This window comes from Arvicanthis niloticus, chromosome 4 (genome assembly GCF_011762505.2).
Source record: "Arvicanthis niloticus isolate mArvNil1 chromosome 4, mArvNil1.pat.X, whole genome shotgun sequence".
Classification (NCBI taxonomy): domain Eukaryota; kingdom Metazoa; phylum Chordata; class Mammalia; order Rodentia; family Muridae; genus Arvicanthis; species Arvicanthis niloticus.
Genome location: NC_047661.1, coordinates 35,060,844 through 35,079,519, shown reverse-complemented (window position 1 = coordinate 35,079,519; position 18,676 = coordinate 35,060,844). Strand labels below are relative to the sequence as shown.

Here is an 18,676-nt window from a genome sequence, read left to right as displayed (position 1 = left end):
GTAATCCCATCCACTCAAAACCTTGAGGATTACAAGGTCAAAGCCAGGCTGGACGCTTAGTAGGACCCTGTCTCCTTAAGTTGGGGGGGGGGGGCAGAGGCAAGGTTTGAAAACATGATCAAAGAGTAAACGAACAGAGGTCATCTTAGCTATTCTAACTGGTATAACCAGGCTGGCATGCATGATTGACCCTTTCCGTGACTGAGGAAACACGGCTGCGTGTTCTGCCAGGCTCTGCACCTGAACTCACATGTGGATTTGCCTTTTAGGTTCCGTGTACCACTTTGATAAATCGACTTCCTCCTGCATCTCTAGCGATGCCCTCCTTCCAGACCCATATGAGTCCGAGAGGTAACTGTTTCCTTGTGGCTTTCATTGTGCTGTGTTTGCCCTGGCGGTGGGCACCCTTGGGCTTCTGTGGCTCTCTGCTCGGGCTCCTGCTCAACCCAAGCCCCTCCATAATGAGCACTTTTTCTTGGCACTTCTTTCAAGTAAGGACTTGGGTATCCTGAGGAAGACCAATTGGATTCTTATAGCGAGCCTGTCCATAGAAAGTTTCTATATTATCAGGCCAGTTCGTCTCATCCTAGACCAAATTCTCTAGGAAAGGCGTTGGGGCAGGCAGTCAGTCATTCCCTTTCAAATGTCCCCTTTCTCAGGACGCCAGGTGGATGGGGAAGTCAGAGAACAACTTTCGAAATCAGTTCTTTCCTTCCACCATGTGGAAGGGGGTCAGGCTTGAAAACAGGTTGCTTTTACCCACAGAGCTAATTAACAGGCCCTGTCAGGGCTCCCTCTAGGAGAGCTCTTTCAAGCCTGACCTATGCCTTCAGCAAACTCCTATTCTTTGCAGCCTGACCTTTGGACCATAAAGCAACTTCTTTATTCATAAGGGAAGATGGGGTAGAAAGAAAGCAAATAATCGTAAGCATAGAACTCCCACTGAGTCAAGTCTGGCCATTTCACACCTATGAGATTGGCTGCCCTTTAGCTTGGTGATGGACTGTGTTCAGAATTCGCCTTACTCTCCAGCAGCTAGTCTACTTCTGAGTAAGGACAGCCCCCAACCCCTAGGACATGGTTTATCTCTTGTTTACTTTCTGCTCTCATCTGAGAAACAAGCCTCCTGGTTGGCCTGACAGAGCTGATCCCACAGCGCCACAAGCAGGGAAAGAACGTCTTTTTTTTTTTTTTTTTTTTTTTTTTTTTTTTTTTTTTTGACAAGAGGTCCTGGCCCAGGGCCGAGGGTGCAGACTGTTTTCTGTGTTGGCCCCAAAAGTCTACAGGGCCAACTGTATCTATCAATCTAAGCTGCTGTTGTGAAATTCTGCATAGCAATACTCTCAAACCACCTAGCTGTTTACAGGAGCGAGCATTTTTTGTTATACGCATGGTTCCAAGGGTTGGCTTAGGTTCAGCCATTTTTTATTTGGGCTTCACCAGGCTCAGCCAGACTAGGCTGGGCTCCAGGATTCAAGTCGAGTTCAGGTCTGTTTCACATCTCTGCATTCCAAGACTTTGGCTAAAGGAAAAATAACCCCCAGGACATTTTTTTTTCCTGGAGACAATGGAAACTGGAAGAGACTGGCAGAAACTCACTTTGTCTGTTAACACCTGAGACCCAGCAGCAGGGCTCTCCTCCATGCAGAGTCAGGATGTACAACCCACCTACACTAAAGGAATCGTCATGAGGTCACCTGGCAAAAGGGTGCAATATATCATTCTGTCACAGGAATCGAGTAGAATTGGAAGCAATAATTCAGATTTCCAGTCCATAAAATAAGCCAAAATTACAGATGCTCGGCAACTAGCCGAGTCATCCATCACAGTGCATGAAGAAATGAAGGTTTTGTTGGTGGAACATAGGTTTCTATTACATCCACTCCACAACCAAGAGTGCCTTTCTTGTAGCTGTGTGTAGGAACCTTTTTCACACTGAGTAACAATGTGGAAGCATGGAGGGCTTGTGTTGTCTATTCCACAGACTCAGCTCTGACCTTGAGCCCAGCAGCAGTCAGACACAGTCTTAAGCAAACTGGGGAAGGCAACTGTGTCTCAATAAAACTTTATCAACAGAAATGAGCAGCAGTCAGATTTGACCTGTAGCTAGCTAACCTCTACTTTAACCCCTTTGTTGGGAAATTCCTGTTGGAAATATCTCATTGGTTCTCACTCTTTCTGTAAACAGTCTACCTTGGCATTTAACTAAGAAATAGTCTTTCTATGTTATCTGGCTTTGAAAAGTTTGAGAATGTTTTCTTGTCTGGTAAGACTAAAAATTATCATTAGCTGTAAACATTATCTTCTTTTTCAAGAAGGTATATCAGGTATGGGTGGCTTTAGGACTCTATAATAATTATTCCTTGTTAAAGAAGACTTTTAAAAATTATGTGTATGAGTGTTTGCCTGCGTGTGTATCTGTGCACCATGTGTGTGCACTGTCCACAAGGGCCAGAAGAGGGCATCAGATCCCCGGAATTGTGGTTACAAATAGATGCCATGTGGGTACTGGGAACAAAACCCAGGTCCTCTGGAAGAACAGCCATCATCCCAGCCCTAGGGAAGACATTGTTTGAGGCCTGGGGCTATATAGCTCAGTTAATAGAATATATACCTGGCATTCTCAAAACCCTAGGTTTGATCTCTCGCACCACATAAAACTGGGTACTTGAGAGGTGGAAGCAGAAAGATTAGAAGTTTCTCATTATCATCAGGTGGCTGTCAGCAGGTCCCCTGGAAGCAAAGGAGGATCTCTGTGAGTCTGAGACCAGCCTGATCTGTATAGAGAGTTCCAGAACAGCCAGGGCTACATAGAGAGAACACGTCTCAAAATGAAATAATAGAATGAAGTAGCTCCTGTCGTCATTGCTCCCGAGCAAGTTTGAGACCAGCCTGAGCCAGATACTTCATCTAAAGGAGTGGGGTGGGGTTCAGTTTGACTACAACTCTCACAGAGATAAAAGGTGTTTCCTCCATTCCTGTTGCTACCACACTGTAGTTTACTTTCGTGACCCCCTGCCCGCCCTTTATTGAGTAACTGGGATAATTCGCAATGGAATTTTGGTGATTGACGGGAAGTGACAGGCCACGCTAAAAAGCTCACGGTTTGATTTTCATTATTATGTATATATTTAGGGTTTATGTGGCCGACTCTCTCATCTCCAGTGCTGGAGAAGGACTGTTTTCCAAGGTAGCCGTGGGACCCAATACTGTTATGTCTTTCTATAATGGAGTCCGAATTACACACCAGGAGGTAAGCGGGAAAGATGTGACCATCAACCTAATAGGTTACGGGGCTTTATCTTAAGCCACTTTCATGGTCATACATAGAAAGTGGAATGATGACATAGTCGTGTGCTTTTTCTAGACCACGCCCAACATCTGAAATCCAAGATCCAGTCAGATTCCTAATAATGAATTAATGGTCTCCAGTGTGGTGTGTTTTTAGGAAAGCCCCCACTCCTGCTAATGCAGAATTATATGGTGGTCTCCATCTTGCCAGGAAGAATTTTAGTGAAAAAAAAAAAAATCCAAACTCAAAAGCTAAAAGTTGAATCAGGCAGGATGTGGCGGTACATGCCTGTAGTCTTAGCACATGAAAGGCCAAAAGCTTAAGGGTCGTGAGGGTCAAGTGTAGTTGACCATTACACAGCAGTGTACCCATCTGAGTCTCAGTCCTTGAAATGAGTTTCTTCCAATCTACTCTCAGAATCATGAGGCAGGGGTGGGGGTGGGGGTGTCAAGCAAGGCATGTACCTATAACCCCAGCATTTGTGAGGATGAGACCAGAAAAGCATGAGTCCTGGGCAAACCTGGGCTATATAGGTCAAAGTCTTGTCTTGGGGGTTGGGGCTGATGGGGAGATGCTGCAAGCATTAAAGTGTCTGCCTTGCGGGTAGGAGGAATCTCATCCAGTCCCCTGAACCTCATTTTTAAAAGTTGGGGACAGTAGCATATGCATGGAACTTTCATGCTGGGGAGCTGCAGATGGGTGGGTTCCTGAGACTCCCTGGCTGGCCAGCCTAGCCTGCTGGGCAAGTTCTAGTCAGTGAGAGACCCTGGAAAGGATGGATGGATGGACGGATGGACAGACGGACGGATAGATGGATGGTGAAAAGCTTCCAGAACAGCCAGGAGTACACAGAGAAACCTTGTCTCAAAAAAAAAAAAAAAAAAAAAAAAAAAGGAAGAAAGGAAGGAAAGACAGAAGCCAGGCAGGCAAACAAACCCTTGGAGAAGGGATACTGAAGTTGTTCTCTGGTTGTGAAACACACATTTGTGAAACACACAGCACCTCTTGCCTTAAAGACAGTCTTTGGCAACTATTCTGTATTTTTATTGTATCTACATTTTTTTGTGACAAAAAAACGAGGTCAGATGCAGCTTCTTCTGGTTACATCATAGCAGCCTCAAAAAGGTTTGAATTTGGAAGCATTCTGGATTTTTAAATATTTAAACCTGTGCTTCTTTATTTGAACACTATTCAAATGAGGAAACGAAAACCTAAGAGAGATTAAAGAGTTTGCCCCAGGGCACAAATACAGTGAACTGCATAGTTCAAGGAAGGTTTTGAAAGCAGAGGCAGGCTGGCATCAGATACTGTGATGGTTGCAGCAGTGCAGGAGACGTGGCTCACACCCTGTGCACTTGTGACTCTGACACCCACCTAATGGCAGCAGCACAAACCACACCACATACACTTCCATGGCGGGTTGGGAGTAATGAGAGATGAGACTGTCCATTGACTGAATGTCACATCTAAATGCAGTATATCAGAGGAAGAGTCAGTTCACCTAGGCAGGGTAGCCAACCTGTGATTCACAGGCTACATGAGGCAAAGAATCACTGCAGGCATAGTCTAACAGAAAGTTGTAAAGTTTACTTAAAGCTTAAGAAATATTGTTTTGTTTTTATAGTTTTCTTTTTAAAGATTTGTTTATTTTGTATATATAAGTACATTGTTGCTATTTTGAGACACACCAGAAGACGGCATCAGATCCCATTACAGATGGTTGTGAGCCACCATGTGGTTGCTGGGAATTGAACTCAGGACCTGTGGAAGAGCAGTCAATGCTCTTAACCGCTGCGCCATCTCTCCAGCCTCTTGGTTTGTTTTCAAACTCGATATTGGGCTCACAACCATGAATTGTAGACCACAATTGTGTCACAGTGTCAGAAACTTGGGCATGCCTTCTGGAATCTACAAGTTCCTATGAAAACACCGCCCTTTTTTAGTAAAAGGTGAAAGATGTGTACAATCTGAAGATAAACCAGAGTATCATGGCTATTTTTTTTTTTGAAAGCCCCAAAGGGCTATTCTGCTGGCCTTCCAATGTCCAACCTGATGCCTGGTGGTTGTGCTGTGGGTGACAAGTCACACCTGATAAGGCGCAGGTAGGGAAGCACACAGGCTTAGAGACTGCCTCCTGGTCCCCCAATTCCTCCGCTGGACAGATGTGTGGACCTTTTAACAAATATTTTAAAAATACATTTATGACCGGATGGTGTTGATGCACACCTTTAATCCCCAGCACTGGGGAAGTAGGGGCAGGGAGATCTCTGAGCTGTTCAAGGCCAGCCTGGTCTACAGAGTAAGTTCTAAGACAGCCAGGGCTGTATAGAGAAACCCTGTCAAAAAAATAATTATTATTATTTGGAAGCATCATCTGCTGCTGCTCAAGAGTGGAGGTCAGAACACAGTTCCCTGGAGTAACTTCTCTCACCTTTCACTAGGTGGCTCTGTACACTGGACTCCGGAAGTCAGGTGTGCTCACGTGGTCTAGAGCAGCCGTACTTCTAGCCATCTCGACAGCCTCTCCTCCGTTTATTTTTAGTTCGGGTCTATCTGATATTTTTGTGTGTCTTAGTAAAGGATAGGAATCCTTTTCTTCTATCTGAAATGAGGAGAACCCAATAAGCAGTAGGTTGAGCCGTCTGGTTGCACCGTCCTTGCGTGGGAAGATGTCTTGGCTGTCTCGCATATCTGCAGCGCTCTAACTGTGAAGCGTTAAGCTAAGTGAGTTAGCGCCTCTGACGCACTGTGAGCTTTGGTGAGGAAGGCCCTCTCTAGCATGGCTTCCCTGTGTTTTGCAGGTCGACAGCAGGGATTGGGCCCTGAATGGGAACACTCTCTCCCTGGATGAGGAGACAGTCATTGATGTGCCTGAACCCTATAACCACGTGTCCAAGTACTGTGCCTCCTTGGGACACAAGGCGAATCACTCCTTCACTCCAAACTGCATCTATGACCTGTAAGTAGGACACAGCAGCTGTTTGGATCTGTGCAGAGGGGCCCCAGGGCCGAGGAGAGCATGGGAAAGGTCCCTAAGCTTCAGGTGGTGGCTGCTCTCACAGAATAATGAGGGTGAGGGGGGAGAGCTTTGCTGTGAACCTCAGCCTTGTAGTTTAAGGCTCCAGCAGATCGGAGCAGCTCGCCTTCCAGCCGTCAGATTGAAATGTGCTTTGAAAAGTAGAAACGTGGCGGCTGCTTTATTGCTATCCTTATTTGCCCTTAGGTTTTTCTCACTTAAGGATCCCATCGCAGGGCTGGGGAGGGGAGGAGCCGGTAAGGCGTTTAGGTGCTTGCTGCACAAGCATGAAGACTTGAGTTCAATCCTCACCCAGCACCCACAGAAACAGCTAAGTGTTGGGGAGGGAGCCTGTAATTCCATCACTGAGGAGGCAGAGCCAGGGGGATCCCCTAGGCTCAATGGCCACTCAGTTTACCCTACTCAGGGACTTCCAGGCCAATGAGTAACCCAGTCTCGAAAACAAGGTGGCTGGTATTTGAGGACCACACCTGAAGTCGTCCTTTGGTTTCCACATACATGTACACACAGGAGCAGACATACGGGCATACACATGTAGAGAAGTTATCTCTTTCTCTCTCTCTCTCTCTCTGTCTCTCTCTCTCTCTCTCTCTCTTTTTAATAAAGAGGACCACCCTCTTTTTTTTAAGTACTTTTTTATTTCATATATGTGGATATACTGTCACTGTCTTTCTACACAACAGAATAGGGCATCAGATCCCATTACAGATGGTTGTGAGCCACCATGTGGTTACTGGGAATTGAACTCAGGACCTCTGGGAGAGCAGTCAGTGCTCTTAAACCACTGAGCCATCTCTCCAGCCCTGATATTTTTATAAACAAGCTGTAAGTCTCAAACCAAGCAGGTTCTGAACTGATCTAACCTACATCCTAGCCATAGGCCCCCTTGTTGTTTGCCAACTGAGTCTTGCTCTGTTTGCTCTGCTGCATGTGTGTCCTCTGGGTGGTTTTCTCTTGGCCATGTGGTCTGCCTGAGACCCCCCCCCCATTCGATCTCAAGTCCTGCCTTCCTCTCTCTCCTGCTCAATCACAGGCTCTAGCCTTTTATTATCCAATCAGAGATCACTGGGGGAGGATTCTTTACAGCATATTGGTCAATACAATGCCCATATCCTGACTGCAACCTGACCTTGGGACACAGGGCTCAGCATCTGAATACACGGTGCACAAGATGGATCTCAACACACATGTGCACCTGCATACGTACCTGTGCACAGATAGTGGGATGGCAGTGTACCTCAGTTGTAAAGCATAGCCTTCCTTGTTTGGTGCTACAGTTGCAGCCCCTCTGCTGTGAATGATCACAGCATGATCACAGCAGACATGTCCAGAGCATGACTCTGGACATCTCATCTGTAAGACTTTGGGGGCTTGCTAGGAAATGTCCCAGGACTTGACCTTAAGATGCCTTGGAAATCATCCTCCAGTGACAAGTACCCTGGAGCTCCAGCTGCTTCCAAAGGGCTTGCTGAAGTGGCAGAGGCGTGTCATGTGAAATGAAATTGACACTATTACTAGTCGTGGGGCTTTCACGGCTAGTGTGCATTTGGCTGAAGCTCATTCCCAACTGACATAACAACAGCTCCTTAATGCCATGGTAACTAACCGTCCAAAATACCACTCAGACCCCCTCCCTTGAATCAAGCCCATTCTGTAACTTCTCTGCAAGGATGGCTTTTCTCCCCAAGGCAATAGAGAACTGGAAACAGGAGAAGTTTCTGATTGTGCAAAATCACTTTCCACTCTGCAGGTTTTGTTTGGGGGATTTTCTGTTTGTTTGTTTGTTTCTTTGTGTTTGTTGCTGGTGTTTGTCTTTTAAGCCCAGTGTGGCCAAAAAGTCAGTTAGCTGGAGGAATGAGAAGACCCCTTGAATAATGACCAAGTGTAAACTTCAGATTACAACTCATGGTGTCTGTGTGTTCCTCAGGCCACCGGCATTGACATACACGTTCATAGAAATGAGCGAGCATTTCCCTATGCTGCTTTACCGAAGTCTGGCACAAAACACTCAGGGAACAATTACACCAGTAAATACGGTACCGTGTCTGTCAGCTAAGGTCCAGAGCTGTATGGCCCAGAGGTTTGGGTTCCTTGCTACTTCTGCAGCCAAGGCCTTTGAGCACTCAGTCCAGGTCCCTGTCCTCCCCTCCTCCCTTCCTTCTTATGTAAGAGATGTAACCCAGGCCCTCACATGTGCTAAACTCATATTCTGCCCATTTACCCCGGCCCTACTCTGGATGCCTTTCATGTTTTATCTCATTCAGTTCCGCCAGGACCTTCTGGTCAGTTAGGTCTCAGATCTGGAGGCAGAGTGACCCCATGCAGTGTGCCCCCAGTGCCCTAACATCTGAAAACAAGTTTTTTCTTTTTATTCTGTCTACTCAAACTAAGAACGTGCTGGGTATGATGGTGCCTACCCATAACTAATGCCTGGAAGTCTGAGGCAGGAGGAGACTGAGTTCTTTAATCTCAACACTCAGGAGGCAGAGGAAGGAGGATCTATCTCCGTGAGTCTCATGCCAGCACAAGCTACTTAGTGAGACCACATGTCAACACAAACATCAACAAAAAACACATCACAATGAAAAGACAACAAAGACAGTGAGCATACAAGTAAAGCTGCAAACACATTGGAAAACAAGTCTTAGACCCAAAAATTCGGCATCAGGCTCCCTTCCCCGGCCCCCAGTAGATCTCCTAGAAAGTTAATCAAAGCTCCATTTCAGAAGCATTATCTAATTTTCATACTGAAATCATATGATGCAAATTATAATGAATCATGTCAACTTAAAGACAAAAATTGTCTGGTGTGCTAGCTCAAGTCTTCAATCCTAGCACTCAATAGGCAGAGGCAGAAGGTTCTCTCTGAGTTCAGAGATAGCCTGGTCTACATAGTGAGTTCTGAGCAAGCCAGAGCTACACAGTAATATGCTTCTATCTGCTTTCTATCGCTGTGAACAGATACCATGACCACAGCAACTCATATAAAGGAAAACACTTCATTGGGGCTGGCTTCCAGTTCAGAGGTTTAGTCCATTGTCATCGTAGAGGGAAGCATGACAGTGTCCAGGCAGACATGGTGCTGGAGAAGAAGCTGAGAGTTCTATATCCAGAGCCACAGGCACCAGGAAGAGAGAGTGACACTGGACCTGGCTTGACCTTCTGGAACACCAGAGCCCACCCCCAGTGACACACTTTCCCCAACAAGGCCACACCTCCCAATAGTGCCACTCCCTGTGACCTTATGGGGGCTGTTTTCATTCAAATCACCACAACTATCTGTATATACATACATGTAAGTGGATTTTAATAAACTATTAGTTATTACTATGACCCAACCAGCCTTCCAGTAACTGAGGCAGAGTCCTATGGATTTATTTAATCAGCTCTTGCACAATTACTGAGCAGTGACCCCTAATCTATTTTTCTAAGGCTACACTGGCTACTTCTCCAGCTGCTCTCCTCATGGTACTTGCTGTCTGAGTCTTGCCCAAGTTAATTCTGCTCCAGCAGTTTGTCCTAGGGGGTCCATTTCACTTGGGCATGTGCTGCTGCTGGTCCATCACCTCTAATGGAGAGCTCCTGTTCTGTCTTCTTCCTCCTTCACTCCTCCTTCCATCGTCTCTATCTGAGCCCCCCAGCCCAGGAGCTGAAACTCCACCTACGTCTACTCTCCCCAGTAACTGGCTTAGCTACCTTTATTTAACCAGTAGTTTTACACTGGGGAGCAAGGTTTACATAGCATCACTTGGTGTATGTGAGGATCTGCTAGTTGGCGGCAACCAAATCTTGGGGGCCAGGGTTTTGCATTTATATACACAGCACCAGACCAACCCCCAATAGATACACACATACATACATACATACATACATACATACATACATACAAAATTGTGATCTTATATGGTGCTGGGTATCTGTGTGCCAGCTAGGTATCTCCTCTACCCAAAGCCAGAGTTTTAACAAAGAGTTCTGGATCCATGGTCTGGATATCTTCTTTGTGAAGGTTCATAATCTTAGGTCACTTACATGTTCACATGCACATGTATGTGAACACATGCACTCATATGAATGCCCACCCATGGCTTATAAGTGCTGTTCACACATCCGCTTACACATATAGCAGCTGATAGCAGAATCTCAGTTTGTACGAGCCACTGTGTTAGGGACATGCTACATGAGACCCCATTTTCTCACCACAGAGACCATCTAGGGAACATCTTACTAGTGCCGTCATGATCTTATAGATCAGGAAAGTGAAATTCAGGAACACGGGAACATACGAGAACACAGCGATACATATGAAACCAGAACTTAACAGCCAACCAAAACTCTTGCCCCCAAATTAAATGCCCCTTTCATGAAGCATGACAGCCAAGTAGGATGGATAGAGGCCTCTTTGGTGTCAAGTAGAAGTTGTTCATTTTTATACCACATAAAAGTTATCCCAAACCACATACACACGTCTGGAAGCGTAGCCCAGAGAGAGCATTTGGTTACCGGTTCTATTCCAGTGTTCTAAGAAACCACCAGACACACACCTTTCTCCAAAAGCAGAGGAACCATCCAAGTACTTAGCTCCACCAGGCCTATGAATCTCGTATATTATGGCTGGCTTTTTCCCATTTGATGTGTCCTCTGTCCTTTGTTCACCGTGGGGGTCTACATGAAGGATGACTGCTAGTAAAATAGCTCCACACCAAGCCTAAAGGCACTTGTCACCAAGCACTTGTCACCAAGCCTAAAGACCTGTGTTTGATCCCTGGAACCCACATGGTTGAAGGTGCTGGGGTGTTCTGCTGTGAGGTTTAGGGTTTTAGTTTTAAGATGGGATGTTGTATAATCCCAGTCTGGCCTCACACTCACTACGAAGCCAAGAGCAACCATGCGTTCCTGATTCCCCTCCCCTACCTCCTGAGTGCTAGAACCTAATGATGGTTTGTATATGCTCGGCCCAGGGAGTGGCTCTATTTGGAAGTGTGGCCTTGTTGGAGTAGGTGTGTCACTGTGGGTGTGGGCTTTAAGACCCCCATCCTAGCTGCCTGGAATTCAGTCTTCCACTAGCAGCCTTCAGATGAAGATGTAGAACTCTCCGCTCTGCCAGCACCATACCTGCCTGGATGCTACCATGCTACTGCCTTGATGGTAATGGACTGAACCTCTGAACCTGTAAGCCAGCCCCATTTAAATGTTGTTTTTATAAGAGTTGCCTTGGTCATGGTGTCTGCTCACAGCAGTAAAACCCTAACTAAGACAGACCGCCATGCCTGGTTTATGATAAGCTGAGAGGAGCCTTAGACCCCCATACATACTAGATGAAGAATCTACCAACCGAGCTACCCCACCACCTGTCTAGAGTGTTCTAACCCAGCAGATCTGGGTCCTGCTGAAGCTGAAGCTGGTGGACCCATGCTCATTCTCTGAGAATGCAGGAGTGATACCCAGCAGGCCCATGTGGGCAAGCTGCTCCCTTTGCACTGAGGTCCTGGGTTGGCCCAAGAATGACCTTTCCCATCTTGATGTTTAGGTTTGTCCACCCCCGTTTTGGGCCCATCAAGTGCATCCGCACCCTTCGAGCTGTGGAGGCTGAGGAAGAGCTGACCGTTGCTTACGGCTATGACCACAGCCCCCCGGGGAAGAGTGGGCCCGAAGCCCCTGAGTGGTATCAGGTGGAGCTTAAGGCCTTCCAGGCCACCCAGCAAAAGTGAAAGGCTTGGCCCTGGGTTCCAGAGACCTGGAATAGAAACTTGGATCTATGCACTACATTTATCTGACAACGGGACAACCAGGGACTGTTCATGCCGTGACGTCACATCCTCTCACCCTGCGTTAGCAACGACTCTCTCGCATACTAACTAGGTTTGACTGTATTACTCATACCAGATTTAAAATTAGCTAGCCTTGCAACAATGCCCTACTGAGAGGTACTGTCGAACTGTAGACAACATGATGTTCTTTGATGGTTGGAGTCTAAATCTGGACCATGTTCAGAGATACCAAATGATTAGGCTGAAAAAGGGAAATGGGGGTTCTTTGATCAGTTTTGGGGTTTTTTTTGTTTGTTTGTTTTGTTGATGATGGCTTTTTTTGTTTTTTGGTTTTTTTTTTTTTTGTTTTCCATGATGTTTTCTCTATGGCCAGTGCAAATGGTGTTCGGTCACCCTTGCATGTTGCCAACAGCAGGGCAGGAAGCGATAATATCTTTATATACATGTAGGGTCATTTGCCTTTTAACCTTTGATCTGTATCTCTTGCAATAGAATGGCTTTGTTTTTTGTTGTTACTCTCCTAGTGAACTGAAGCCCAGTCTTTTGAGCCATTTCTTTAGCTTCACTATGTTAGCTCTACTTTACAAGAGAAAGCTTCCAAACGGATTGTGCATTCGTAGCAGTGTACAGGTCTCTCTGGTTCTTTCTCTACCACTTCATTCTTATGTCCTGATATAAAGCCCTGGCTCATAGGGCCAGAGTCTTATTATAGACTTACTATCTCTATTCTCGCATGTAAACAAAGATATCTTTGCTTTCAGATGTGAGAAGAAATGAACTTACCTTGTTTGCATTAAGTTATGAAAGAGCTGTAAGATATACTTTCAGGAAGAAGAGAGGAAAATTAGTATTTCTAAGCAGTTGTTCTGGCAATTTTGCAGTATCTTCAGTAGTGTGGGTAATTCTTTTTCTTCTTGGGTACACATTAATTGTACATAACCTAGTGCAGTCTGGCTTGTGACACAGCTCACTGAATTCAAACACAGTAGCCAATGTGCATTCCAAAGCAGAATGCAAAATCCTCTCTGAAGTCAGTGTCACGAAGGCAGACATGCTGATCACTAGGTCCAAACCAGATCTTTAGCTGAAGCTTCTCATCACAGCGATTTCAGAGCACTTAGCTGCTTCCAGGAGCTTGAAGCCAAGAGCTCGCACCTGCGCGGCTAATCCCGCTAGTGTTTCAGCCTCCTCACGAAGCCATATGTAATCACAACTGCAGAAATACAGAGAAAACCCCCATTATTTTAGTTTAGCACATTAGATCTGTAACATAACTGGATCGCTCTGAATGAATGCCGAGTTTGGGGGCACCTCCCCAAGGCGTCGCTCCATCACCAAGAAGGCCTGGGTACAAGAGTGCTGAAGCCTGCTGCTGTCAGCAGTGCTACTGTAGCCTGTGTCGGTTTAGGCTTAGGAGCTAAAGCTTTCCAAGCTGCCGTAGATCGTTGAGGGAGCTGGAAATGGGGAAAGATGCTTAACTTGGGAGTGGGTGGGAATGGAGGGAGGAGACGGCTAGAGAGAGGTTTTGATATTCTGTGGTCAGTTGCATCTTGTTCTTCATGGCTTTCACGAGTGCTCCATCCGGGGCTGTGACAGAGCTTGTCCATCAGACAGCCCCAGGTGGAGACCTCAGCCCTCAGTTATGATAGCCACACCTCGGCTCTTTCACAAGCTTCCTGACAGACCTAACGTCAGGCTGTGCACCCAGGTGACCCATGCTTCCTGGGAGTGCTAGCCACATACCTGTTCCAAAGCTTAAGGAGACAGTTCCCTCGGGAGAAACATCCTCAGGACTTGTGAGGAGCCTCCTGCAAAGCGGGCAAGTCAGCAGGATAGGATGGCTTCTGTTCTGTAGAAAGAGACCATTCAGTAAACTGTGACAGAAGGTCCAGTCTGTGGATTTGAATTCCGTGAGGAGCTTTTATGTAAATGTGTCCAAAGAGGAGTTGGCTGCATTGGGGAGAAAGATGGCTGACTTCAGTCGCCAGATGAGACAGAGGAAGAGAGGGTAGGTCCCACCTCCAGTTGCCTGGGCTCACAGGATTTCACACTTGGGGATGGAACCTTATCCTCAGTTGCTAAAGGGGCTCAACCTCTATCCTAAAGGGCTACTCCCTCTAGCAATCTCATCCAAATGGAACTCAAAAACAATTTGGGGGGCTTGAGGGCCAGCAATATGGTTTAGCAGGTAAAGGTGCTTGTTGCCAAGCCTATAGCCTATACAGTAGAAGGGGAGAACCAACTCCTGAAAGCTGTCCTCTGACCACACCCAGCGTGCCATGCACACACTGCTCCACACACACACAAATGTGGCAGGGAAACAGGCTGATGTTCTTTTCCCATTCCACAGTGGAGGAAGACATACTGACTTCAAACCCAGCAATGTGTCTGTGGCCCTGAGACAAATCACAGGAAGCCATTCTCACAGCTGAGCCTCTCTCTCCCCTCTTGTGTGTTTCCGGTGCCTTTCTTCCGCTGTGTGAAAAGCCTAGGTGTATGTGCAGAATGGCAGCCCTGCTGATTGCTCCACCTCTTTATGTCTTAAGTTCTGCTCCTCTCTTGCCGGACTCTGCCTTTCCCTGACTGTGACCCACTGTTTCCCCACCACCACCACCTCCCCCTTCCCTCTCCCTCCCCCTCCTTCCCCTTTCCTCTCCCTCTCCAAAATACCCAGCATCATTACAGGTTGCAACTGTTAAAGAGGCCAGAACGTCACTGTGGGACAGAGAAGCGGACAGCGTAGGAATTAGCTGCTGAGGGAGATTGGGGTTTGCTCCTTGCTTGAACCAAAATGGAAAAGCCTCAGAATGGCCTTCTACTTCACATCTGCTGTAGAAGGGAATAGGAAGCAGACAAATCTGGTCGTCTCTCAGGATCATATTCACAAACAGGCATGATTTGAGATTCTATGTGGTAGAGAAAAAGAATTAACTGTCTGCTGTCTTCCAAACAGCTGGAGCTTGCACACTTGCCTGACGCCTTGGTCAGGGGACTCATTCAGAGCTGTCTCAGTCCAACCCTGCATGACTTGATTCATCTTTAGCATCTTTTCTATGATGAACTATTATTACCTTGTGTTAGAGTTAGGAGTTAGGACTAGGAATTAATCCACAGAGCATGTTCCCCTACTGGGGCATTTGCTGGAACTAACAAAAGCAAAAATAAGAACTGAATTTAGGACACAAAAGAATGATAAGGTTACAAAGTAACAGGCAGAAGACTTGAGTTTCTTATTACGGATTCTTATTTTCTTATTTTAACCGTCTCAATTCCTGATCTCCCCAGCAACTAAAAAGGAAACTTTTTTTTTTTTTTTTTTTTTTTTTGGTCAAGGCCTCTTTGACCGTGACTGGGACAAGAATTCAGCCTTATTACCCTTTGGGGTTCATCAGACTTGAAAAACTATTTCCTTATCACCAAACCACACACACACACACCAACAAGGCCATGTAATCATTTACAACATTTAATTGTGACAATTAAAACTGTCTTGGACTGCAGAGAAAGCTCAGGTCCAACATTTGCCTAGCAACTCGAGGCCCTGATTTACATCCCTGGTACCGGGGGTGGAAGGGTCGATTATGAAGAATGAATTAAAAGGTTGTCCTAGTGAGACATTATTGGCATTTTTATTAATTTCACTTAATTGGTTTTTTTTTTTTTAAATCTAAATTTCTCACTGCAAAATGCATTTCCAAATCTTCCAGGAAGATCGAGGATTCTGGACTCTGGTTATTCACCGACAGCCACATCAAATTCTGTCTTCAAAGTAGAGATTTAGAATCCAGACATCTTTTTGTTTTAGACAAACAAGCAAAAATTATGTTGCAAGATGGATAGTTGCAATGTTTCTTTGCTGCAGATCAAAGGTTCACAAATATATTCAATTTACAGGTACATGAGGTACCTTGAGAGATTCCCCCAGCACACCTTGGGTTGTTTTCTCTTCAGAAATTTTAAGCTCTGGTGTCAGGGTTTTTTTGGTTTGGATTTTAGTTTTGGGGGGTTGTTTTGGTTTCTGGGGGTTTTTTTGGTTTTGGTTTGCCAGGGTTGGGGAGGGGAGGGCAGGGGTGGTGATTTTGTTGTTTTCAAAAATACTAAATTTTATAAGTTTTATTTCGCCAAACATGTGCATACATATTCAAAGCAATGAAACTATTTCAAGCCATAAAGACGCAGGGGTGGAGCCCTTTTCACAAATTTTAATGTGTTTGTATGTAAATAGATGTTTGTATGAAATATTTTCATGGTAGAATGAATATATTTAAACGAAGTTGAATTATTCCAGTGCTATTTAAACACATGACAAAAATTTTTGGTGAGAATTATCTGAGTCTATTGAGATATAATGCAGATCAATTTTCATTTTTAGAAACCAAAAGCCTACAAACCGCTCTGACTGGTGACCACCTCCTGGTGGGGTGGCGTCTGATGTGAGGTAGGCTTCCCCAGTGCCTCAGCCGCTTTCTGGTGGTAAGTTCGGTGCTAAAGGAGATGTGTTTACCTTTTAGTGATTCCTGCAGGCCTCCGAGGGGCCTGAGAGCGAATCGAGGCGTTAGGAGACACCGGTGCAGTTATCCGAGCACAATTTTTTTGCAGGGCAGCAGAATCAGAAGCCAGACTTGGCCGTGTAAACCTCGGAGCTGGGTTTCCCCGGCTACCCTCACTCGCCACCCCGAACTGCCTAGTCACAATGTCAGGGAGGCTACCCTCAGTGGAGTTGGGGTCTGGACCCCCGGGGTGGGACTTCACAGATTTACCAATGCTTTTTGCCTTCTGACCTCCCTCTCCTTGAGGGAGGAGGAGGGCAGCCGCTGGCAGGGGCCATTCTCAGCACAGTCCTTATCCTGTCTCAGCTCTGGAAGACTATGCATTTAAGCACCCGACTTCAGCCAGAGAGGGAGACTTCCGCGGATAATGGAAACCCTTGATTCCTGTCTGTGACTTTACACGCAGTTGTTAAATGTCATTTTAATATGAAGACCATTCATGTACCTAAGACATACCTCCCAACTCTTCCGACTCTTGAGTAACTGGAAAGAAAAACAAAACAAAACAAAAATCCTTTACAATGATATTCCACTTGAATGCGTTCCCCAACCCACCTTTGGCCCTGGGTATAATGAAACAATAATCTGACAAATTTCACTGTGTCCACGAGCAATATGAACACTGAGCCAGTGCACCCTCATCCATCTACTTGGTTACTATAGTTACTCTTGATACTACAGGGACTACATACGTCATACCTGGTGGTTGCATAAGAAAGTTACGAAGTTATGTCCATGATTCTTGGCTCCTTTCTTCAAACGTTTTTTTTCCCTCCTGCTTTTTTCTATGTTCTCTTTCTATCCTAAAAAGCATTTTACTGGGTTGGTACGTTTACGGAGTGGAAGCCAGGGGTTATGCTTTCGGCCTTGATTGTAACCAAAAGTCAACCCATCACAGTTAAAAAGAAAACATCTTTGGTCTTTTGTGGAATTTGAACTAAATCTATGAGCCTTATTCAATATCTATAATTCTATGATTTTTTTTTTAAATTATGGGAAACCAATGGAAGATGTTTACATGAGTGATGTTTGCCCTTTACTGTGTTATGAATGAATTTTTTGTAGTGTGTCTGGGCGCATGTGCAAGAAAGTAGGAAAAATGTTTCTGAAACAAAACTTGACAAATATTTGTAATGAAAAGTAAACTTAAAGATTGCTATAATTGCGCTATAGAAACAATGCAAGTATTAAACAAAGTATACAATCACCTGTTGTCAGTTTTTTTAGTTGTTTGGCAAGAGTGTCCATCGAGTGTGCCTTCCTGTGTATTTAAATTACTAAATGAACTTTACATTGTAAGTTGTTTAGAAATTCTAATACAGAGATGGAGCCAAGGTGACTCAGTGCTTAAGATCACACACTGGCCGGCCCAGCACTTGGGAAGAAAAGACAAATAGGTCTGAGTTCAAGGCCAGCCTGGTCTACAGAGCGAGTTCCAAGACAGCCAGGGCTACACAGTGAGACCCTGTCTCTCTCTCTCTCTCTCTCTCTCTCTCTCTCTCTCTCTCTCACACACACACACACACACACACATCACAACAATAAGAAACAAAAAGATTACACAGTACTTACTGCTCTTCCAGGGGACCAGAGTTGCCAGCACCCATGTCCAGTGGCTCTCACGACTGCCACTCCCACTCCAGGGATCCTCATGATGGCCTCTTCTGGCCTCTGCAGGTTCATGCACTCATGTGCACATGATTTCACACAGACACACACTCATCCACGGAATTAAAAGTAAAATGGATCTTTAAAATAAAATCATATTATGAAGACTGGCTTAGATGGATCAGCAGGTAAAGGTGCTTGCCACCAAGCCTAATTAATGGGCTGAGTTCAACCCCTGGAACCCACCGGGAAGGTAGCAAGAAAAGAACCAACTCTTGCAAGTTATCTCTGACTGCCACACATATATGTGGCACATATGCCCCTCGCCAGTAATAACAAAAGTTTAGCTTAAAAAAAAAAAGAAGGCATTTATCACAACCCCTTTCTTTTCTATGAGAGCCTGGACTCTAGGCTCCATCAA

The 18,676-nt window shown here is 45.5% G+C and overlaps 1 protein-coding gene across 2 annotated transcripts in view; it reads left to right on the top strand.

Moving 5' to 3' along the window:
- Setd7 (SET domain containing 7, histone lysine methyltransferase) overlaps positions 1–17,854 on the top strand; it is a 45,087-nt gene extending 27,233 nt beyond the window's left edge. Inside the window, exons 5-8 of one of the 2 annotated variants that reach the window (XM_034500703.2) lie at positions 270–351; positions 3,136–3,253; positions 6,094–6,251; positions 11,857–17,854. In XM_034500703.2, the coding sequence (XP_034356594.1) occupies positions 270–351; positions 3,136–3,253; positions 6,094–6,251; positions 11,857–12,037 (539 nt within the window). In that variant the 3' untranslated portion in view covers positions 12,038–17,854. The other variant, XM_076932358.1, reaches the window with a different exon arrangement.
- The last annotated feature ends 822 nt before the right edge of the window (positions 17,855–18,676 follow it).